Source organism: Lissotriton helveticus, chromosome 7 (genome assembly GCF_964261635.1).
Source record: "Lissotriton helveticus chromosome 7, aLisHel1.1, whole genome shotgun sequence".
Classification (NCBI taxonomy): Eukaryota; Metazoa; Chordata; class Amphibia; order Caudata; family Salamandridae; genus Lissotriton; species Lissotriton helveticus.
In genome coordinates, this window is record NC_136068.1 from 995,589,011 (window position 1) to 995,614,262 (window position 25,252).

Sequence of the window (25,252 nt, forward strand, 5' to 3'; positions counted from 1 at the left end):
TAAAGTGACAGAAACAAAAGAATCTAGTCTGCCAGAAAAAAATGACATGCAACGCATGAATTCTGGTGATAAACATAACAAATTTTTTAATAAACCTATTTTTTGTTTCAGGTGTGGATACAAAGCCCATGTGTATGGGAGCAAATGTCCAGCAAGGTTCGTTACTTGCAGGTTCTGCAATAGACAAGGACACTTTGCAAAGGTTTGTCATGCTGGGAAAAATAAACAGCCCATAATAGTAAAATATGTACAGGTTAAAAATATACTCAGTAGTAATGATGACTCTATCACTAGAGATTTAAGAAATTTGGTTGTTGTTGTCCATGATGAAGCGGTCAAGATTGGCAAGCCTGAACTTTGTGTTGATCCCTATGTTGAGGTCAAAGTTGGAGATGAGTTAGTAAGACTTTTGGTGGACTCTGGTGCTCGCATTTCAATGATAACACAGGATCTTTTTGACAAAACTTGCCCGAATAGATTCTTATTACCTCCTGATCGCAAAGCAGTTTCATATGAAGGCCGTGAAATCGATCTCTCTGGATACATTGAGGACATTATGGAATTTCGAGGCAGGAAAATTACTGGGAAAGTGTATGTTGCTCACAAAGGGTTGAACATTCTTGAGTGGTTCCACCAAGGATTGTTTGGAATGGTGCTAAGGCCTGGTACCAGTGAGCAAGTTTGAGTTGTACGACACAATGCATATCTTGAGGAGATTATTAACAGATTTCCTCATGTTTTCTCAGTCGAGCTTGGGTAAGTTAGTGGCTACCAGCACACTATAATTGTGAAAGAAGGTGCAAAACCTGTTAAACACAAGCTAGGGAATGTCCCTTTTAGTATCGGACATGATTTAAGGAAGGAGTTGAATTATTTATGTATGAAAGGAATTATTGAACCCGTCGACTTCTTTGTGGTTATCTCCTCTGGTGGTTGCACGTAAACCTAATGGTGAACTGAGAGTGTGTGGTGTGTGGATCTCCACTGCCTAAACAAGGAAATCTGGGTAGATTCACACCCTCTGCCGAATATCAACAAACTTCTAGCAGGACTGAAAGATGCAAAGGTGTTTTCAAAACTTGACCTAGCTTCTGCTTATCATCAAGTGGAATTAATTAACTCTCATGTCCAGGTACCTTACTGCGTTGTTTCACCATTCGGTGCTTATCAGTGTGTCCGCATGTCATTTGGCCTTGCGTCGATTGCATTGGTGTTTCATCGTCTGATGACTAATATGCTTAAGTGTATAAATGGTTTATCAGTTTTTCAGGATGATGTACTTGTTTTTGCTCCTGACAGGTCTTCCCATGATGTCATCTTTCAAGAGGTCTTGCCTAGGCTTCAGTCCATTGGTATAGTATTGTGTGTGTTCTTAACTGAAGAAGCTGAATATTTAGGACATCTTGTCACAAAATAGGGTATGCTTCCCAAGTCTAGCTTAGTAGAATCTATTGTGAAGTCTAGACCACCCTCAGATAAGTCTACTCTCAAGTCCTTTTTAGGGCTCTGTGAATTTTATTCACGTTTTGTACAGAATTTTGCCACAAAACCTCTCTCTCAGATACTCATGAAGGGTTTTGTTTTTGAATGGCCTGACGAGTGTCAAAAGGTATTTGAATGGGTCAAAGAGCAACTCGTTTCACCCAAAGTTCTGAAGCATTATAACCCTGACCTTCCTTGCACAGTGACTGTGGATGCTAGTAATGTGGATGTGGGTGCTGTGTTGAGTCAGGTCAAAGGTGATGAGGCCAGTACCATTGGTTTTGCATCAAGGGTGTTGTCCCCTGCTGAGAAAAAAATATTCAGTGATCGAGGAGTGATTGGCTTGTTGGTGGGCAGTGATTAAATTTAGGAATTTCATTTGGGGGAGAGGGTTTTGTTCACAAACTGACCACAAGCTGTTATTTTTAAATTGAGTGGGAAGAATGTTAGAAGGTTCACGCCTCGCATCGCTCGCTTATCATCTACATTGCTCCAATTTGATATTTCACCTGAATACATTGCCAGCAACAAAACTTTTTGTGCTGATTATTTGTTACGTTCTTCAGATATGTTGGAAGATCTGAAAGCTATGGGTGACGATGATTTGGAAGAATATATTGTTGCTGTTGTTGACATGCCAGAATTGTGTGCTCTCACAGAGCATGATTGGCGGAGTGCGCTTGCCAGGGATAATTCACTGTTGACTGTCATGAAGTATGTGGAGAGAGAGAGGATGGCCTAAGGAGAGAAATCTGAGTTTTGGACTAAAAACCTATGTACAAGTGGCAGATGAGTTGTCTATAGCGGATGGTTTGCTTATGAGAACTGACAAGCTTATTCCTCCTGTGTGTTTGAGAGCTTGTATTATTGTTTGGGCCCATGAAGGACATCTGGGTTTCACTATGACTAAAAAAAGAGTCAACCTTTCTGGTGGCCCATGATGGAGAAGGAAGTGGAGGATGTTGTCAAGTCTTGTATTGTGTGCTTGAGTTGTGATATGTCTGCAAAGTTGTCCACTCCACCTTTGTCTCCCATTGAGTTGCCCTCTGCACCATAGGTTAAGTTAGGAATTGACATCATTGGTCCTTTCCATGCGCTTAATGCTTCTTGTAAGTTTGCTTTGGTTTTGATGGATTACTACACCAAGTAGCCAGAGGTCAAGTTTGTAAGAGAGGTTACTTCCTCATCTGTTGTTGATTTCCTCAAATACATTTTTTTGAAGGAGGCTTTCCCTGAATTTTTGGTGTCCGATAATGGTTCCACAATTTATTTCAAGTGAGGTGGAAGATTTTCTTGTCACCAGTGGTATCAAGCATCTCAAGTGTTCATTGTTCCAACCACAGACCAATGGTTTGGTGGAACGCATGAACAGAGTTCTGGAGGAGTGCATTCAGTAGGCATTTGGTGAACAAGTGCTCTGTTGGTAATGCAGTCAGGAGCATGCTCTGGTTTTATCACACTACTCCGCACTCTACTACAGGTGTATCTCCTTTCGAGTTGTTACATGGACGTAGGGCCACCACGTCTTTTTTCTCCGTGCTGGATAAGTAAATGGGTCAAGGGCGTTAAATGGTCGGATGCTTGTGTCAGGAGACGTGTGTCTCTTTCCCAGGAGAAGCAAAAGTGGTACTTTGACAACAGGAAAAGAGTCAAGGAGTTTACGCTGGTTGTTGGGGATTTGGTGAGTGTAAAAAAACCTGTTCATGTGTGGAAGGGTGGTTCTAAATTTGGCCCTTCTATATTGGTCATGGAAGTGAAGGGTGATTCTGTTAAACTTGAGAATAGTCAGTTGAGGAACAAGTATTTTTTGGTTAAATCTAGAAGTGTTGAAACATTGCCTGATGGATTTATTTCAGGTGATCATGCTAAGTTATCAGGTGAAGGTCAAACTGTTCTGAGACGCAGTTATAGGTCCAGGAACATTCCTGCACGTTATAGGACTTAATTTATTATTGTTTGATTTTTTGCCTTGAAGGTTTAACCTTCCTTTTACAGGTATGGGATCACTGCTTTCATTAATATTTTCTTTTCTTGCTGTTCATTCCCATGCTTGTTTGGTTTTCTTCTTGTCTTCTTTCTTTCTTTGTCTTCCTTTTCTTCTGTTTTCTTTTTTTGTTTTTGATTTTGCGAAAGACCCATGTAGTGGCCTGTGCTTCTTGCGGTACAAGCCAGCTCGTGAGTGCATATTTAGAACCTTTATCGGGGCAGACCTCTGACTGTGTTCGAGTTCTGCACCGGACTTTGGTGTTTGGCAGTTGAGCAGGAGGGCTGCTCCTCTGCTGCTCTGTTTAACGGTCCAGCTTTAATAAAGACGTTCTACACCTACCTGCTTCCTGTCGGCTAAGTACCACATACACCGACTGGCAGAAATTGCATTGGTATCGTGTATGCTATATCCACGTTCTCCATCACTCTTATGCCCCTTTTATCTTGCTGTACTAAATCCGCTATCTCTCTGTTGACCTCCTTCCTTGCCTTGTTGATGGCCACTGATTTTCTTTTTTTTTTTTCTTTTTTTTTTTTTTCCTTTTTTATATCCTCATATTGCGGGTTATGCAAATAGAAAGGCGTTTGGGAGACCAACAGTATCCGAACAAGATGATTCACAAAGACTGCCCCTGATCTTCTATCGAGGGGTACAAGGGGTATGTCTCTTTCTTGATCTGATCCGATTTTCTCCGCACACCTCCATTTTACTCAATAATTCCTTCGTATCGGGAGATCTCTGGCCCTTTGGATGTTTGACAGACTTCAAGTCATGCCAGGAATTATTGTCCGCTTAATCATTGGAATCAGAAAAAAAGAAAAAAAAAGAAAAAGAAAAAGAAAAGACAAAGAGGCAAAGGAACCTCTAACCAGGAGAGATTATAAATTATTATCTGGAAGCGATGTAATTTTCCAGGATCTCCCAATGTTTCATCTTTTTAGTTTGTTTCCCTTTTCTATCTAAACTACTAGTTCTTATTGCAGCATTTAACCAGCTTTCATGTGTTGGTGGCACTGGTTTTGTCCAATTGATACATATCTCTCTACGTGCTAAAAGGATCATAACAAACAGTAAGTTTTCTTGATGCTTATCAAACTTTATCTGATTTGGGTGAGTGGTACAGTGTATCCCAAAAATAATTAAAATACTACTTACAGTTATCGGTGTTGCCAGTATTGCAGTTAGGGTCTTACCGATTTCTTGCCAATACTGTGTCAGCGAAGGGCACCCACCAAACATATGCACGTCATCCACTCTTTGCTCTCCGCACTTGCTGCATGATTTTACTGTGGATCCTTTAAATTTTGATAATTTCTTGGGAGTCCAGTACGCTCTATGTATAGAGAAAAGGTGGTTCCTTTTTAATGGGGCGGCCTTTACACATAACCAACATTTTTCTATTGACTTTTTCCAGATTTGATAAAGGTCTGAGTGTTCATTGTGTAAGTCTTTCTTCCATATTTTTTCAACAATTGTAAGATCTTCTTTTTCCAATTCAATTAGTGCCCAATACCATTTTGATACTTCTTTTTTTAATGCCGTTTCATTCATCATCTCTGATTCTAGGTTCTCCGGATCTGAGGCTCCCTTCGGAATAGTACTTGCCCAGCTGCTCAGTTGATAGTACTTAAACTTTGAGATTTTCTGATCTGTAATTGTTTGCAAATGATCCCATGAGATTAAAGAGTTTCCAGACAGAAGTTGTCCCCATTTTTCAATTCCAGCTTGTCTAAGTGGGTTTGATAAAGAGTCCTTTAAGCAGTCCGGGGTGCCTGGGGAGTCCCATATTGGAGCCATACTGCTGTAGTATGGAATCTTTGTGACAGATCTTATTTGATTCCAAATCTTAACGGCATTATTCAAAACCTTTAGTTTAACTTTTTTAAAGAATTTTGGATGACCAAACTTGAAGAGGAAATAATCTTCACCATTTGTTAGGTGTTGCAAGTATATTGGATATGCTTGATGTGCCTTTAATAGAACTCTGACGTTTTTAAATTGGAAGGATCTGTAATATTCGTATATATCCGGGCTTGCTATACCCCCTTGTTCCTTCTTTCTCCTAAGTTTATTCCATGAGATTCTTGTACTCTTTGATGACCAAATAAAGCTAGATATTTCTCCTTGTATTTTTTTCAGGGCTTCCTTTTTAAATTCTAGTGGAATGTTATTAAATAGATAAGTGAATTTTGGAATTATTGACATTTTGATTATATTAGATTTGCCTAAAAAGCTTAGTGGCAGGCCTGACCAGATTTTAAGGAGCTTTCTCATTTCATTCGTGACTAGGTTTAGATTTATTTCTGCTAGTTTTCCAAGGTCTTGTGTTATGGTAATTCCTAAGTATTTCATTTTATCCTTCAAGAGAGGTGAATTTAATTGTGAGTTCCAACTCATTACCTCAGTTTTGTCAAAATTTAACAGATACCCTGAAACTTTGCCGAATTTGTTCATTTCCTCATCAATCGCTAAATTAGAAAAATTATAATTGTCCGTGAACACCATTAGGTCATCTGCGTATAGCGCTACTTTCCTTGTCCAATTTGAGTAACTAAAAGGTGTGATATTAGTTTGATTTCTGATAGAGCATGCCAAGGGTTCAATATATAAATTAAAAAGCAGTGGGGACAAGGGACATCCTTGTCGTGTGCCTCTCTGGATCTCGATATTCTCTGTTAGATTACCGTTAACTGCTACCTTCGCTCTTGGTCTCGAATATACTTCACTTACCATATGAATAAAGTTAATTCCAAGCTTACTTTTCTCTATGATTTTATTTAAAAAAGCCCAATTAACGCGGTCGAAGGCTTTAGCAGCGTCATATGTAATGATTGTGAGAGGGAGCTTTTCATATACAGCTATATCGATTGTTGCTATTAATTCATGTGTGATTTCCTGAATCTGTCTGCCCTTTATAAAGCCCTTTTGGTCCGTATCAATTAGTTTGGCCATAACTTTAGATACCCTTTTCGCTATTATGGTCATAAAAAGCTTATAATCGCAGTTAAGGAGCGATATTGGTCTGTATGATGCGCAATTCTTTGGATTTTTGCCTGGTTTTAGTAGTATGCTTATCGTCGCGTCGTTCCATGAGTCTGGGATCATTTCATGTTCCAGGTATATCTTATTCATCACTTCAGTTAGGTGTTCAATTAGTGTTTCTTTTAATGCGATATAAAATTCATTAGGTAACGCATCTGGACCTGCAGCTTTTCCTGTCTTTAGATGACCTATAGCGTTCCTTACTTCTTCCGGTGTTATTTCGGAATTCACAAATTTCGCTTCTTCCTCTGTTAGACTCGGGAGTTGGATATTTTCAAGATAATTCTTAATTTCTTCATCCGTTGGGTTTGTGTCTTCCTTATATATGGAAGTAAAAAAATTAGAGAATTCCTTCCTTATTAAGACATCATCTGAGAAGATGGTTGATTGATCTTGGTTGTAGATATCTAGTATATTATTTCTGGACTGATCTGTTTTCATTTTCCAGGCTAAAAGCTTTCCACATCCTTCACCATACTCATGATTTGCTAATTTGCTGTTCTCCCATTTCTCTTTGACTATATTCTCTAGATAGATTGTCAGATTCTCTTTAGAGTTACGGAGCCTTTCTTCCAATTTTTCCTTTTGCTCTTGCGGTATATCACATTCTAAGTGTAATTCATCGTCTTTAATTTCCATTTCCATCTTTTTAATATCCTGTTTTTTTGTTTTGTGTTTATAAGCACCCAGGCTGAGCAGTTTTCCTCTTATTACCGCTTTGTAAGCATCCCATATCATTCTTTTTGATGTACTAGCTACATTTTCTTGAAAATATTGTCGGGTAGTTGTTATAAGTTCCTCCACACATCGGTCGTCCCTAAGGGTTGTGCGATCCACAGTCCACCTGCTGGGCATATGAGGTTGCGGTAGTGTTATACTTAGCTGGACTGCCGAGTGGTCCGATAGGTGTGCAGGTAAGTGTTCAATATTTTTAACCTTATCTCGCAGATTTTTGTTCAATAGAAAGAAGTCTATTCTTGATTTGTGTCCTAATTTTTTGTTGTGGAAGGTATATGGATAATTCTTTATACCTTTGGATTTCCACATGTCTTCTAACAATAAATCTTTTTTGTAGATCCCTAGCCATTCCCTCAACTTCGGTAAGTTCCATTGTCTTGTTGGTGGTATTCTGTCTATTTTAGGATCTTCTATGAGATTGAAATCTCCTCCCATAATAATTGGGGCTGGATATGTTAAAAGTTCAGAGTATAGTTTTTTGAGCGGCTCAGCATCGTCCCTATTGGGCCCATAGTATCCCACAATTGTGAGAGTGTGCTCTTCAATTCTGACTTTGGCGATTGCCCATCTGCCTTTGCAGTCCACTTTGTCGACTTCTATTTTAGCGTTGAGAGATTTCTTTATGATAATTACTACCCCCTTTGTGTTGCACTCTTGAGTTGTATGTACGCTTGCTCCAATCCAGTTTAGGTTTTTTGCTAATTGAAACCATTCTACATTTGTTAAATGAGTTTCTTGAAGGATAATAATTTCACTTTCTATTTCTTTCAGGTATTCCATGATTCTTCTTCTCCTTGAAGGAGTTCAAAGCCCGTTAACATTCCAAGTTAGAATTTTTATTGATCTCTCCTTTGCCATTTTAACTTGTTGTTTCTTTTGAGGCAGTCCTTAACTCCCTTGCCAGTCTTTTTATATTCCAATTTTGAGGATTTTTTTTTGTTTTTCCCTATTTTGCTCCCCACCCGTGTGTATTTACAGTCTTGCATTTTGTGAGTTACTTTGGGTTCCCTCCCCGGGGAAGCCTCCCTTTTTCTTTTTTCAGGTGTTATTTCACCCGGTTTCGTGCTCCGTTTCTCCAGGTAGTTTCTTCTTTTAGTTTAAATGTATGATTTTCCCAATGTATGTTCTGTTTTCAGTATTCTTTGTCTCTGGGAACTTTTTAGTTAATTCATTCTTGTTTATAGTATATCAAGTTTTGTTCCTTCAGCTCTTCTTTCGCTAGTTTACTAGCTTATTGCTTATTTAGTTTGTCATTTTCGATTTGGTCTTTTATTGACTGAATGAGGTTTTCTACCTCTTTTGGATCCCTTAGGTTGTGCATTTTGTTTCGCCACATTATTCTAAGAGAGGCGGGGAATTTTAATTGTACACTGGCTCCGAGAGTTTTTAACTCCTGCATATATTGCCCCAGCTCCCATTGCCTGTCTTGCGTGGTTTTACAAATATCTGATCTGATGCGGAATGACCAATTCATTTTGTTGAAAATCCCAGTTTTTAGACCCTCACTCAATATTTTTTCTTTCAAAGAATATGTTCTAAAATTTACCAAGATTTTCCTCGGGGTTTTCTTTTCTTTACTCTTCCTGAAAGGGTCTCTATGGACTCGTTGGATGTCTTCCGCTAAATCACAGTCTTTTGTCCAGGGAAGGAATTCTTCTAGTAAAGATATTACATAGGCCTTGATATCTGTTCCCTCTAAATTCTCGGGGACATTCAAAACGCGGATATTATTTCTTCTTCCTTGGTTCTCCAAAGACTCTAGTTTCTCCTTGACCATTTTATCGTTATCCTTTAATTGTCTTATCTCTCTTTGTGTTATGTCCACTCTTTTGCTTAGGGTGCCCAACTCGCTCTCTATTGCTGTGACTCTGACTCCTAAATCATTTATTTTCTGGTCCAAACTTTCTACTGCTTCTTGTATTTTGTTCTGGTTTGTTTCAGAGATTGCAAATTTTTCTCTCATTTCCCCCATTATTTTTTCCATCATTTTGTCCAAGCATAGCTCTAGAAAATTTCCTGTCTCACCTTTGTCTGTATATTCTTGCTCAGGCTCAGGCTCATCTTCGGGGGTCTCTTGAGACTCTTGATCGTTTATGAGTTCACTTTGTGGTGTGGTGCTTGTGCTTACTTGGGTTGAGGGACCTGACTGAGATGACAGTGTTAGTAATAAAGGTTGTGTCACTAGAGAAGTCTCACTTATAAATGGGTCTGGAAAAGACGCCGACTGCATTTTTCCTCTTGTTAGTATCTCCAAATCCGCAGTTTCTTCTACTTCCTTTTCATAGATGTGACTAGTGCTCTGATTTCTTGCCGTTATATCCAAAAGTTGTACAGGAGGTGAATCCAAAGTGTCCGATGTACCTTTTATATGTCTTGTGTTTGCTAAGTCAGTCGTGTTACTTATCCCACCGTGTTTTCCCCCTCTTACTTGTACCACTTGTTGTATTTTAAAGTATGACCTTAATGAAGGAGTAATCTTTATTTTCTTATCTTTGGATTTCCTTGTTCCTCTGCTTTTTATGCTCTCTGTCAGTTCCTCTAAACGTGGGGGATTTTTCACAGATTTTTTTGTGCTTCTAGGGGTCATGCACTTTTTCTTTATCGGCTGTAGTAGACTCTGTTTGCTTAAGCTTTGATTCCTGAGGCAATATGCTGATTTTCTTACCCCCTCTTCTGGTCCCTCTCGCACAGGGAGAAAAGATCCAACTCCTTGTTCCTTCCTTGATTTAGATCTTGTGAAGTAATTGAAGTTGGAGGGGTCTTTTTCTTTTTTGTTTTTATTACTTTTACTTTTACTTTCTCCCAGTGTTAGAACCGTGTAATTATTGTGGATATTTTCAGTGCTTTTTACTAGTAGGTCTGTTTTTTCTTGATCTTCTAGCTCAGCTACTTCAGCTTTTTCGAATTCCGTGTTACACCATGTGTCGGTGTAACTGCACCCTTCTTTTTCTACTACTTCAGTAGAACAGGAACTTCCATTTTTCTTTTCATTCATCCAGCAGGGTTTTGTTAACCTTTTTACCTTTGTTTTGCTGTCACTATCACAATATCTTTTATCACACTTCTCATCAGACACAGACCTTTGGCTGAGAATTTCAGAAATGATAGGTGTCCAACTCGTCCAACTCTTCCTGTGCCCCACACAAGAAGGTACTTGTTTGCCCCCTCGTATTGCTCCCACTCTATGCTCTGTTCCGGCTCCTGTCTCCTGAGCAGTGTGATTGAGTTCGCTGCCGCTGCCTCCTCCGCTCTTGCCCCGGAAGAAGAAATAGATCTTTAGGAGTTTCCTCCTACCCTCCCTGGCCGCTTCCTGAGCCCTCTCCCACAGACCGCTTGAGGGATCGGCTGCCGGGGCTGCCGGGGCTGCCTGAACCGGGACCGGGTTCTGCCGCTCCAAAGTTGCAGTCCAGCCTGTCATGTAGTATCGCTCGCACCCGACCCTGGAAACCCTTCGAGAGAGCTACGAGCTCTCACACGCACGCACGCGTCTCTCCGCCTTCAGCTGCACTCCTCGAAACGCTCCTCGAAATGCAGGTACCTAGGAAGCGGGTAATGGGTGGCGGATGACGTAAATAGCTCTGCACAGACTATTGTTTATTTTATCTTCCGTCTGTTCTGTTCTGGAGGTCTACGAGCCCATATAGAGCTCAGAGACGCACTTGATTCAATTGTGTTTTTCTTGTGTTAAAGATTTGGTGAATGGGAAACATATATGCAGCGTCTCACCTGGAGGCTTTAACGGAGCTCACGACCAGCGTCTTCAGCCGGCCGCCATCTTCCCCTCCAACAAGTGTGCCATCGTTGTCTCACACACAGCACCGCCGATATCCCGACAAAGCCGCCTATTTTATGGCCACTGATTTTCTTGCCCCCACCACACTCTTCTTGGCAACAGCCTTGTCCACATTGTATCCACCTTTCCACTTCTGTCCCTCACCTTCAACCTGTCCTACTTTATCAATTGCAGCAACTCTAACCCAGAGAGATTCACTCTGTCTTAGATACCTGCTCTGCTTGCACAGTTCTATCTGCCATGACCCACATTCTAGCCAGTCCACTCCTGTTCTTCTGAATGCACTTTGCCCCTCGTGGACTCTGGGTCACCCCTTCTGTCACCTGTACCGCAGTGGCCCTTCTTCTCTTAGTTAAAGCTGTAGCCCACCCATCCTTGTGTCTGTTCTCTTTTGCTCTTCTTCTCCTGGAAGGATTTTGTCATTCTATCCTTGGGCCAGATCTGCTCTTTTTCCATGGGAGCCCCAAGAAATCTTGCAGTGTAGTGCTCCACCACCTCTATTTCCTCCATGGATGCCTTCACTAGGGGTGAGTGGAATTGGCAGAGCTTCCTTCTGCGGAATTACATTAAAATTCTGAGAGATTCTGCAGAATTACGTGAAGGGGCAGAGTGGGCACTGTAATGTGCAATGCATTACCCTTGGTGCTCATTACATCAGTATATAAGGGCACCTAGAGGAATCCACTCCTTGCATACCACTCACCATGCTTACATAAGTATGTAAGGGCATGGAGGGGTATCCACTGCAGTTCAATGAATACCCCTCAGTCCTCTTATATACTTATGTATGGGCAACTATGGGTATGTGCTACATCAAGTGGTTTCAACAGGGTTGGAAGAGGGAGCAGTCCTTCGATGTTTAAATCACCGCTGATCAAAGTTTAATCTGCAGTGTTTTTTAAACATAGAGGGACTGCTTCCACAGCCAGCCCTGTTTAAAAACCAATTAAAGTGCTAATTAGTATTTCCACGTTACATGGAGTTAATAGATTCCTCCAATTCTGCTGGCTGAATGAAAAATTCTCCCCACCCCTGGCCTGCATGCTCTCCCAGAACAGAGCATCCCATGAGGCTGCCCAATCCATCACACAACACAGAGAGAATTCCCTATGTGCATGTGTGGCAATTCAGAGAAGCATCAACAGTACTTATATCATGGGGCTCTCCCTCCATGCTTCCCGTGCAGAGAGGGCAGTCCTTCCTCTTCAAGCAAGCCCATTTTAAAACAAACCAGCCCTGCCAATTGCCATGGCAAGAATCATCTGTGCCTCGCCCCGCCAAGATGAGGATGCTGCTAGGACTGTGCTTTGCAACTTAAGTAACTTGCACCAATGTCAGGTGCAACAGAACCCTTGTGTAAAGTGACAGCAGCTGAAACCTAGACTTTAAAACGGGCTTTCAGGGCAGCAGCCTACAGGGGACGTGCCCTGTACCGAAAATGGTTAGTTTCATCTTGAGTCTATGTGGAAATGCTCAAGCATGGTTCATAACACCTTCTGCTTCCTGGTATGTTTGCAGACACTTTCGAACACACATAATCCCCATAAACAAATCCAAGTCCTTCTTCAGGTATTGTATATCACATTTTAAATAAACTTCAAGTTACCGTGGTTACCACATATACAGTTTGCACGTTATGCTGTCACTGAGTAAGTCAGGTATACTGCCTATATTTGTTTTAAAGGGAATTTATTTAGTGTATGTTGATTGAGATATGGCAGATCTGTAGAGTGTAATATCACCTGGGAGGGTATCCTGGTGCTGAGCAGGTCTGAGTCAAAACAAGCCTAAGGCCTAATGGGCACACAGCTATTAACGGCTAAAAACATAGAAGCAAACACATTATATTTACTAATTGAGAGCACACTTAAGGCTGTTACTTATAGGCATATGCCGTTCATAGTGGTCACTTTTACCTTGTAAAACAGATACAAACGCAATGATAGCGCAAATATTTCAAAATCACATTATATGAGACATTACTGATTTAGACACAAAAACCTGAATGTGCACATTGCACAAAATAGACATAGTGATACAACCAAAGAGACAAGTGGAGTAACAGCACTGTCAAAGCGTGCTCGAAAGAGTTTAAAAAGGAGAACATACATTGATAAATAGTTATAAAGCTTATTAATAGATTTTCATAACAAGATTACTCATGAAATGATGTTTTATTATTTAAGTATTGATGAAAACGTATGGTTTATTGATGAGGTTTATTGCCTTTCATTGCAAATGCATTATAATTAGATAGTGGTGCAATCTTGCGATACAATGAGCTAAGAAGTTGAAAATTACAGATATGATAGTAGAGACCTAAACAATAAACACGTAGAAACGATTTTGGAAAAATGTTTTTTAAGAATAATTCACATCTATGGATGTTAATAAATGTATGGCAGTAGACCATAGCTAACACTAATGTATTTCATGTAACATTGGAGAAACCATTATTATTATTCTTTTATTATGGAATGATGATTTGATGCCTAGTATTCTATTCCAATTACGTTTCATTCATTTAGAGCTGATGAATGCATTTTAAGCTATAAACATGTTCTTTCTTGAGCTGTAATTTCTCCTTGGCAAGCTTAAAAGTTCAAAGGCTTTTCTGTAAAGGTTGCATTATTTGTTCCGTGCAGATTTCTTTTTAAATACAATGGACATTCTTTTGAAGTTTACTGTGAAATGATTCGGTAGGAAAATCAACTTTAACCTTGTTCCATAGATTAATACATTGCATATTTCTTACCATTGCCAAGCCTGTTAGGCTCTGAAAACAAATTAATTTTCATGAGGAACCTGGGAAAGAATGCAACAGTGACTAAATTGTATTTGGGGAATACATACGTAAACTAATCAGACGATGAATTGGCTAGTGGAGTGACACCACATTTAATTAAGGTGTCATGAGAGCTTTAGAAGAAGAAGCCTCACAGGTGGGGCAACACCAGTATTTTCCTTCTCTCTGGTGCAACGTGACACTATTATATTGTTCCCATCTTGGATTGCCTTTTTGCAGAAGCGCATCCTTTACGCAGTTGACTTGGAAACCTTCTTTGCCAAATTACTTGATACTACTTTATTTGCTTTTGCCCATGCTCATAAGCTCACACTTAGAGGATTTTAAATTTTAAACGATTTTCCTTTATTCGTTTTACTCTAAATCTTTAATGCAGTTAGATAACTGAAATATCCTTGTGCCTTTGATGGTAGTAGGAATCTGTAACCTTGTAATTGAGTTTGATTTGAACCATCCACTTCAATAAGGATCTCTGCCTAAATGTGTAACCTAGCTCTACATGCCTTAACATTCTTGACCAAGATGCTTAAGAAAATGCTTATCTGTATGGGTTTTGAAACATTAATGCCATGACTAACTATCTAAATTGCCTGAGCCTACTATTGTGTGCCGATGTTCTTTCTTTGAACCTGTACTGAAGTACTCTTTTAATCTAAATGCATTGTAGGTAAAACCAGCAAATCTTCTCAGAATACCAAGTTTTGTTTCTTTTATTTTGTGTTGTATTAACAGAGCTTCTAGTTTGTATCATTTTGGTTAGACGTAAATCTTTCTTTAGGAGATTGTTTTTTCCCATTGCAATATGTATAGTATGGTCCTGAGAGTTGTGTATTTGACTCTAAATTCAAATTTGTGAGTTAGTCACCAATTAATGGTCCTCATTGAAGTGCTAAAGTTAATGTTTTGGACACCCTAATTCCCACCCCTCCTATTGGCAATGAAAGTTCCATCAGAGGACCATTCGCCTCTTTGTCAAGGATAATACTTAAACCCATCTACCTGTAGGGGGCCCAGTACAGTTAGAGGGACATATTAATATGTAGTGAAATGGTAGTTAAACTTGAAATATTTATGCTCCTTACGCTGAACAGCAAGGTTGGGTGCGAGAAGGATGTAACAAAAAAGAGGATGAAGTGTGGGTTCACACTGATGTCAGACCTGTTTTGCCTGACAGTCTATCACCATATATGGTGAGACATTATAATGGACCTGCACATGTGGGAAGAGAAACAATGATACACCTTTTACAGCAGGTGTGGTTTAATCTTAGATTCCGAGTGACTGAGGAGACGTTATGTTACAGGTGCATAGTGAGCCAACAACGAAACCACGGAAGAAAAACACATGTTGTCATGTGTCACATTGGCAAATCGGCAGGTCCCTTCAACCAAATACAAATGGACTTCATTGAAGTGCCTTTTTGCTATGGTTTGAAGTATGTTTTGGTCATTGTATGCATTTTTTCAAAATGTGTTGACGCCTAACCAACACATAGAAATGCAGCTGAATTGATTCCGAATTTTGAATTTCCAACCCTTCTTGAGTCAGATCCAGGAGGTCATTTTAATAATGAGGTCCTGAAAATGTTATGGGCAGAACAACCATTTGAGCAGAACTTCATTGCTATTACCGCAAAGAAGCTTCTGGCTTGGTGGAACATGTTAATGGCAGACTGAAATCCAGATTGGTGAAAGTGTGTGCTTCAATGTCTTTAAAGTGGCCTGATGCATTGACTGTGTTAATGAGTTTGAGAAGTATACCAGACAGGAGGACAGGTTTGTTGGTCCACAATGTAATAATGGGCTGAGTGATGAAACTGTCAGATGTTCCTGCTAAAGCATTAGTAAACATAACAAACAATCTGATTTTGGACTACTGCAAGGGACTGGCTGACGCGGCACAATCTGTATCCCAGCAAGTTGGCAAAGCTGTTTTTGTGGTTCAACAGGAGCAGTGCTATGCCCTCAGTCCTGGTGACTGGGTAATGGTGAAGAAATATGTGTGCAAAACATGTTTGTACCATGCTGGAGTGGGCCTTTTGAGTTGATCTAAGTCACCAACACCGCTGAGAAGTGAGGAGGTCTCCTGAAGTGGGTACATGCAAGCCACCCTCGCAGAGTCTCATGTCCCTTTGATGATACAACAGCACCTGCTCCTGATGTACTGATAGTCATCGTGAGACAGAGGGGTCAGGTTATTCAACCTGGTGGAGACCAGCAGGCTGCTGGGGCTGCACCCGTTTGGCCTGATGGGAGACCAAGAGAGTCAACTGTAGGTATCACAGGGTCTAAACAAACAAAGCTGACAGCAAGAGATACAGACTAGGCCTGGGAGGTGAACTCTGCTCCGAGTTTGTGGAGTTATCTGCAGTCTGCTGAGCACGCAGAGTTCGGAAAAACTCTGCTTCACAAACTTCAGCAGAGTTTTTTCCACGCTTGTCCTCGCCAATGTTAAGTTGGTGAGCAAGGAAAATGCAGTGCTAGAGCATCCACCTGGTGCTGTTTGTGCTAATTTTCCTGTGCGGGACAAGCACCCAGCGCAAAAAATCAGTACGAGCTGAGTAGCCAAACGCCAATCTGCTGCTTGCAGAGCTCCGCATAGCGCAGTGGAGTTGTTTTGTCACTTTGTGGAGTTCTGCATAGCAAAACTCTTCGAATTCTACCCAGATCTAATACAGACCCTAGGGATGGACCTAGTGCAGCAAGAAAAGCAAGCAGTACTCAGAGACTATTAGCCCAGAAGAGCTGAGATTCTGAGAAGTTGCCTGACAACAGGACGAGTATTGCCAACTGTTCCTGAAAATTCTGAACAGTTTGAACCAAGTGATACTGATGATGCGAAAACCACTGTGAGGAGATCGAAAAGAGTACCAAATCAAAAATACTTATCTCCTGAATGGATTTATCTGGCAGCAGTTGAATGGGAAGAGGAGTTTATTAGGCATTGTATTAACAACACAAATTCTCCTGAACCTCCTTGAAACAAACTTAGTTATAGATCTGAATTTGAAGCTTGGTGCACCAATTAAAAGTGTGACACAATTTTTCATGAATGTTCTAATCAATGAACCTGATATGACAATCTTTCCACATTAAAAGAAGCTGCTGATCTGTGCCTTAACACTTTTGTGTTGAACTTTGCCAAATTCCTCAAACTACTGCTGCTATATTTTGAATTTTCTAGTTCATCGGTCTGAGTTTTGAGAGGTCATGTGGTTCAACAGTGGAATTTCTCCTAGATGCAAATATGTATATACTGAAATCTTTTCTAATATTTCTTTGATAATATTTGTTTTACTTATCATTTTAAATTTACCAGATTTTGTTCCTGCTAAAGAATCAAAACTGTCAATCTCTTCTGAAACGGCAAAGATTAATAACAGTGATTCTATATTTGTGAATGTTAAAGCTTTACATAATGATGTCACAATAACTGGTTTGTCAACACATGTAGTTCATAGATTATAAAGTAAATACATAAATACCCTGAATGTTGATAATTGCTACATATGTATACAAATACCTTTATCAGTGGCTGAGAGTTTAACCTATCATATCTTGCCTCTGTCGTGTGGAATTTCATGCGGTGTATTAACCAGCTTATTTTATGCGTCAATTACAGTATTAATATTACATTGAAGATCAGATCTTTTCTGGACTTCTGGTGTCAAATGCACATTTTGAGGTTTCTAGCATTGAAAATATGGGCTATATAAACAGACCGACTCAAACTTTGGACAAGGCTTATGCAATTAGAAATATCCTAACATGGTAATTAGTAAGAGCTGAGAAGAATGTTATAAACCTATTAGAAAGTAGACAGAATTATATAACCTTAAATACTGATGCATTGCCTAAACTAATTCCTTCTAAGCTACTGCAAGTAGAAAACAAGATACTGGAAGGAATAGTTTAATTCGTGTTGGATTGACAACATAAAGGTAAACTATGTATATATAGAAAAATATCAATTATTAACACACATTGTGTAGGTTCTAGTAAATGTGAACATACTTTTGAGATGATTGAGAACAGGGGAAGATGCTTAGAGGGTGTTAATCCCATCTTTCCTGGAGTGTATTATATTTGTGGAAAGAATGCCTTTTATGAGTTACTAAGAGAATGGTACAGAAGCTGTAATATTGGAATAGTTTGCCCAAAAAATGTATCATGTTAAAGATTTTGAAAGAGAAAACAAATTTGAGAATGGTATAATGAGGAGAGGTGCTAGTACAAGTGAAATAGTAGGTGATATTTCTGAAGTTTTAATAGCTTCAGTATGAGTAGCATTACACTCACATACAATTAGACAACTTTCTACTATAGTGGATAAATTAGCCACCAGTACAACTGGAGTTTTTCTGTTATAGATGTAGAAATTATTTCAGTAAGATCAACAGTGATTCAAAATCAGCTTGCCCTTGATATCCTTGATATCCTTCTCATGAAGCAGGGAAGAGTCTGTTGATTATTAAAGGTCCAACACTGTTGCACTTACATACTAGATCACAGACTTCGAAGGTTACGTCAAACATATTACTGACTTAAATCAGAATTTAAGAAATTTAAAAGCAGATGGTGCATTGGGAACAATAGGTAAGGGACTGTCAACTGTTAGCCACAGGTTGGTAATTTCCATCTTGAGTGATCTCTTTTTGCATAATGCTGATGCTATTATTCATCAAATTTTGCAAATACTGAAAAGAAAACCAAGGAGTAAAATGAACGAGAAGTGATCTTGAGCTAGAAGACAAGCAAGGTGAATACTATGGTACCGATTACGATGTCGGTCGGGAAGGTTCCGAACTGGATTCAGATTTTCCAAATCCGATTCTGAACCTATGTTTCTGACCGAATCGGATACATTCCCGACGTACTGATTACGATGCAAAGAAACCGTTTGGGCTGTCCAAATCAGTTCTTATCGGTATTCGGACTTCCCCATGGACACGGTTTCTGACCGAGCGATTACGATGGGCGATTCTGATAGCCTACGGCAGACAGAAGACCTAGTTACCTTCAGGAGGCTATTCAAGACCTGGCTGTTTGAGTAGTAGCAGCAGCCCCTTCCCCCCAGCGCCTTGAGACCCTCACGGGTGAGTATCGCGCTTTACAATTGTATTGATAGATTGATAGCTGTTCTGAATCGATCTGCCTGACACAAAATGGCTTTCGGATTCTGATTTTAGGGGCCTGTAGCAGGCCCCCCTTCACCCGTAGGCCTCTGGTTGTGGCTCATGGGGGTACCCAAGGGACCCCTTTTTCCAACATAACATGGGTATTTGTAAAGCGCACGAATAACAGATATTTCTTGCTACCCAACTCAATGGTACTCCTTTTATCGACCTCAGATGGATGAAAGGCTGAGTGGACCCACCGGGATTTGAACCTTTGCCATGAGGTCGGACACAGGCCCCCGCAGTGGAGACATTAGTCCACTGAGCCAGCAGACCATGCACAGTGTGGCAGGCACCATGAGGTGCCCGCCACCTGTTTCAAGGTTTTACACAGGCTCCCATTTTTTCAATGGGAGCCTGTGTTCACATTCGGAACATAGGCTCCCATTGAAGTCAATGCAAGTCCGGCTGAACAATGTTCTGAAGCATCGTAATCGGTTGGTCGAACTCCCCAAAACAGAGTCTGTCGGAAATGATTCGTAGACCGAGTTGGTCGGAAGAGTTTCCGACCAGCATCATAATCAGCCCCTATGATGAAATGAAAATCCTAGAAGAAAGTAGAAGAGTTTAAAGACAACAGACCCATAATCTGTGATGAGATCTGATGAATAAATATTGTGATGGCTTGATTTGCCATCAGAGAGGGGCTTGATAGAGCAAGTATTTCAAAATCACATTACTTGACACTTTACTGATTTAGACACACAAACCTGATTGTTCACATTGCAAAGAATAGATGTAGTGATATAACCAAAGAGAAAAGTTAAGTAACAGCACTGTAGAAGTGTGCTTGAAAGAGTTGGAAAAGGAGAAAATAAATTCCCAAATATGTGTAATGCTTACAATAAATGTTCATACAATATTACTCGTGAAATTATGTTTTATTATTCACGTATTGATATAAACTGATGGATTTAATGATGAGGCCTAAAAGTTCTATTGCCTTTAATTTCAAATGCATTATAATTAGATAGTGGTGCATTTGTTGCAATAAAATTAGCTAGGAAATTGAAACTTACAGAGATGATAGTAGAGACCCCAATAATTTTAAAATGTAGAAACAAATTTGGTAAAATGGTTTTTAAGAATATTTTACATGTATTGATGCTGATAAATTTGTGGCAGTGACCATAGCTAACACTAATCTATTTTGTGAAATAATACATTGGCGAAAACTTTATTTTTATTCTTTATTATGAAATGATGATTTGATGCATTATATTTGATTCCAATTAAGTTTCATTAAGTTAGAGCTGAAGTATGCTTTTTAAGCATTAAATGTGTTATTTGTTGAACTGCAATTTTCCCTGAGCAAGCTTAATTGTTCATTGGCATTTCTGCAAAGGTTGCACTATTTGTTTTGAGAATGTTTCTTTTTAATTACAAAAGACATTCTTTCGACGTTCACTGTGACATGGCTTGTAAAATCAACCTTTACCTAGTTCCATAGATGGATACATTATATTTTTCTTACCGTTACCAAACCGGCAAGGCCCGGAAAACAAATTCATTCTCACTAGGAACCTGGGAAAGTATTCAGGAGTAACTAAATTGTATTCGGTGACTATATATGTAAATTAATCATACAATGAACTGACCAGTAGAGTGACACAGTTAGAGTTAGAGAATAGAGAACTGAACTATCTTTCTGCCTTTGATGGTGGTAGTAATCTGTAACCTTGTAATTGATATATAATTTGAACCATCCTCTTCAATATTGAACTCTACCTAACTGCAGAACCTAGCATTAAATGCCATAACATTCTTGACTGAGATGCCTAAGAAACTGCATGTCTGAATGGGCTTTGAAACATTAATGCAATTACTAACTATTAATGTCGCCTGAGTCTATTATTGTGTTCCAACGTTCTTTTGTTGAACCTGTACTCTCTTACTCTAAATGCATTGTACGGAAAATCCTTGAATGTTTTCAGAACTTCAAGTTTTGTTTCTTTTATTTTCTGTTGTTTTACCAGAGCTTCTGGTTTGTATCATTTTGGTTAGACTTAATTTCTTTAGGAGATGAGGGTCATTCCATTGCAATACTTTATTTATATAGTATGGTCCAGAGAGTAGTGCATTTGAATCTAATTTCTGTATTGTGAGTTAGTCACCAATTAAGGGTCCTTATTAAGTGGCTAATGTTGATGTTTTGGACACCCTAATTTCCACCCCTCCTATCGACGGAAAAAGATGTATCAGAGGACAATTCCCCTATGTGATGAGAGTAATGTTGAAACCCATCTAACTGTAGGGCGCCCAATGCAGTTAGAGGAATAGATGAATATGTAGGTAAGTGGTAGTTAAAATTGAACAATTTATACTCTTTATGCTGGATCAGCAGTAAAGCAAGCATGCTAGGATCAGATGGCTTTCTTGGAGCAAAGGGTTTTGCTCTCTGTTGTCTCCTGCCATTCCATTCAAATGTCGGAGAAGGTTACGCTGTAAAGGTCACCTTGAATGTCCAGCAGACATCTCTGATTAATGTGACTACTTCCATTGAGGGACAGAGGCTGAAGCTCCTGTCCCTCTGCTCTTCCCAGCAGACCGATATCCTAGCATTTGCAACCGGTCACAAGGTGGGCCAAGCTGAATCTAGGTCCCTTAATATTAATGAGGTGGGGGGTTTATCGACTCTTGCTTTTTGTGCCTTTATGGTTTGTCGATTTTGAGTGAATGTCCTCCTTTGAACGGTCGAATTGATGATATTTCTACTGATGGGTATTTCTATGTTCACTAGCAATATCTCTCTTTAAAAGGCAGTTGCACATCTCATGTAATTCTGAGATATGAGTTTTGTACCAACGTTCCACCCTGAGTTGAGGGACTTTGACCTTCCTCCCTTTTCCTAAATGTTAATTTGTTTTAGTCTATTTGCCCTGGTTAATCTGAAAGCTGAATTTAAGCAACTGTGGCAGAGCTTTTTTTAATTTGGCTGTGAATGTGCAACAGAAGGAGATATTTTGACCAGGACATAATATATCAGCTATATTACTAGAATGCATGCATGCATGCACACCTATGCTGGTAAACACTCACCATGATGATAGCGTAAAAAAATATTGATTCAACTTTGAGTAGAATAGCATGGACAGTAGGGACTGGAGGTAGATCTGGGTTCATTCAAGAATGTGGGTCAGCAAACAGTGCTAATACAGATCCAGTATTATGCCATAAGCCAAATGGCTCGACAATTTGGTTTTCTGGAAGCCCATCACCGTTCACCCTAGATGCATGAACTCCTGCTTGCTCTCATTGCACTGTAAATTCTGACTATTATAGTGCCTCGTATATAACATTACACACACAGCAGCCTTCCACTATACAAGAACATCCTACAACTCTAGCTCTGTAGTCCGTGAGTTTGATAACTCAAAGGTTTTTTAATTTTCTACAACTCTACCTTCCAGGATCTTTAACACCTTGTTATCATACCTGCTCTTCATTTTCCTTACCTGAGATTACATGGATGAGGTTGAACACATTGGCAAGTGATTCTGTCCAATCAACAACGAAGCTGAAGAAAAGTCGATCCACGTGGAAGGGAGCCCAGCAGATGGCAAAGACCAGCACTAGAACAACTGCAGATGAGAATGAAAGTCAAGAGTGAAAAGGAGCACAGAGAGACTGAGAAAAAAAAGAGAGTGGTGGAAATGAGAGCAACAAGTTAATGAAAGGAGATCAGAGAGTTAAATAAAAGAAAGGAAATTGTGAGAGGGAGGACAACAAAGATTGACGAGAGGGAGAGAAGAAATTGGAAACATTCTAGAGATGAATGTAAGGAGAGTGAGAATAGAGACCAGATATAGAGATAGGAAGATGATACAATAAAGTGAATTCATATTAAAAAAAGTGAGAGTAAAGAAAATGTGCACTAAGGGAAAGAATGGCAAATGTAGACGGTAGGATTTAAAGAGTGTAAAAAAGAAGAATATTTGAAAGAAGTGAATGAAAGAAGTGAATAAACAGAAGAAAAGTATAATAACAAAATCTGAAAATGCTGCCTCTCACTCTGATTCCTTTATTATCTCCCTTTAATGCATACTTCCCTCTTCGGTTTTATTAGACAAAACATCCCTAATAAGCAACTTTGACCCATTAAAACTCTGTAAGGCCAAAGAAAAGTATCAAAATAGCACCTACCAACAGGAAACACTATGTTACTATGGATATTGATATTCTATTTTCATTTCATTCTTTATATTTAAAACAAAATAGGATTCCATTTACTATTGAAATTTCATGAAACTGCATTATCTCTTGTTTCCAACCTTAAACTTGAGAAAGATTTTGGAGTACATTAAGCAAGTTCAGTCTCATGTGGCTGTATCAACAACTTTCCTGTGTACCTTAGTATCACATATAACAACTCTGGCTCTTAAAACATAGAACTATTGGGATGCTACTGATCTCACCACTAATAATCTTTATAATTCTAAATATAAGCCTATGAGAGGCCTAGTATTATTTGCTGTCTTGTATTCAATGTTTATTTTGTGTGGATTTCAGTAGTGTTTTCAAAACCTGTGCTTATCAATGGTTACTCATCTTCATAGCACCCAAAATAGAGGAAAATGTTATTTTTCCAGTGTTTGATACAAATCACATATTTAGTTAATTAAAGTAATGCAGGTATGTAGTGTCTTCTTGGCCGAGGCGGTGAACTCCACTCTGTTCATGGAGTTAAGTTGGCAAGCACGAGCATGGAAAATCCATCACTAGTCCACGTAACAGCGAGATTTGTCAACATAGCAGTCATGTATGGGTACAACCTCTCACATTGAGAAACCATCCGTTCATGTTGAGGAAACTGTCGCTTGAGTAGAACATCCACTCGAGCGGTAGAAAGAAACAGCGCCCTCTTGAGCTGCGCATGGTGCAGTTTGCGCTGATTTTGCAGTGTGAGACAAACACCCGCCGCCAAAAAACACCATGGATGGCGCACCCTGATGCACTACCACTCCACATTGCTTGGCAGAGTTTTTTTGTCATTTCTCGAATTCCACTATGCGGAACTCGGCAAACTCCGCCAATTCCTAGTGTTTTCCTATTGGCAGTGTGGTCAATGGACTTATGTTAGACTGTCTTTTAAGCATATCAATTCTGTTTAGTGCCTTCTCACTTAAATTCACATTTAATTACTTTCTCTCACATTTCTTTACCTCTCACACTCAGTCAGGACTCCTTCTGGTTTACAGAACACAATGGATTACAATAGTATGAGTGCTATATTCAAATGTGTTAATAAACAAATTCCTGTACAAGGTTGGGGGTCATTTACCAACTCCTGAAAATTATGACATTTTGGGGGTAGTCAACCCTGGCAAGAGCACAGTACCTTGTGAAACCTTTTAAACTTTGAATAACAGCAGATTCATTGAAAGTCCTGCATTCTAAGGCACCTGAAACCTGATGCTTCGAGCATGCTCAACACTGCTTTTCAGCAATCGTTGCCTTACTACATGACAAAAGTGGCGCTGTTGTGTGGCAATTAATAGCTACGGAGTGTCCCAATGGCAAATGTCTATTTTATACAGACATCGCTTTGTATTCTGGAACTTGAAATGTTGCTGTTAAAGTTGCAACTATGGGCTGAACAACATCAGCAGTGAAGTGCATTTGGGTAAAAATCCAGGTTTACCTGAAGGTGCCAAACAAAACAATGAGACATCTTGCAGCTATGAATGTTGTTGGTATGTTGAAAGCCCTGTAGCACACTTTCCCAACTAACCCAGGTGCATAGTGGCAGCACTCTTTTCATAGATATCTGTCACCACATTTTGCATTGAATGTTTAAAGCCTGGGGTGTTTGGTAGTTGACCTTCTATCAATACTTCCTTGTTAGAAAAGGGGCCGATCAAAGGTTTTTACCCATTCTGTGTCAGTGGGTAAATGTTATACTACATGTTGGTCAAGATTCTTGTGAGCCAGCCATTTTAGCAATCAGTGAAAGCATTAAACACTGCCAAAATATGGAATATAGTTTTAATATTCCTAGATTCTCTGCAAAATGAGTTTATGCAATTCCTAGATCAGACCTAAAACCTGCTTCTGAACACTGCACCTTTAATTCAAGCACACAACGCAGGGGGAAACAAAGGGAAGAACTAACAATATGTTGCTGACTTCTTTAAAAAACAAAACTAAACCATAGCCCAGCCTCTATTGCTGCTAACTTGTATAGCAAGATTACATTGAGTTAGCCCCTTGAGGAAGAAATAGGAAATA

At 39.5% G+C, this 25,252-nt stretch overlaps 1 protein-coding gene across 1 annotated transcript in view; it reads right to left on the bottom strand.

Moving 5' to 3' along the window:
• The window catches only part of NMUR2 (neuromedin U receptor 2), a 488,465-nt gene that overhangs the window by 17,399 nt on the left and 445,814 nt on the right, over nucleotides 1–25,252 (bottom strand). Inside the window, exon 3 of the mRNA XM_078650744.1 lies at nucleotides 22,480–22,605. Coding sequence (XP_078506870.1) covers nucleotides 22,480–22,605 — 126 coding nt within the window. The remainder of the gene's footprint in view (nucleotides 1–22,479; nucleotides 22,606–25,252) is intronic.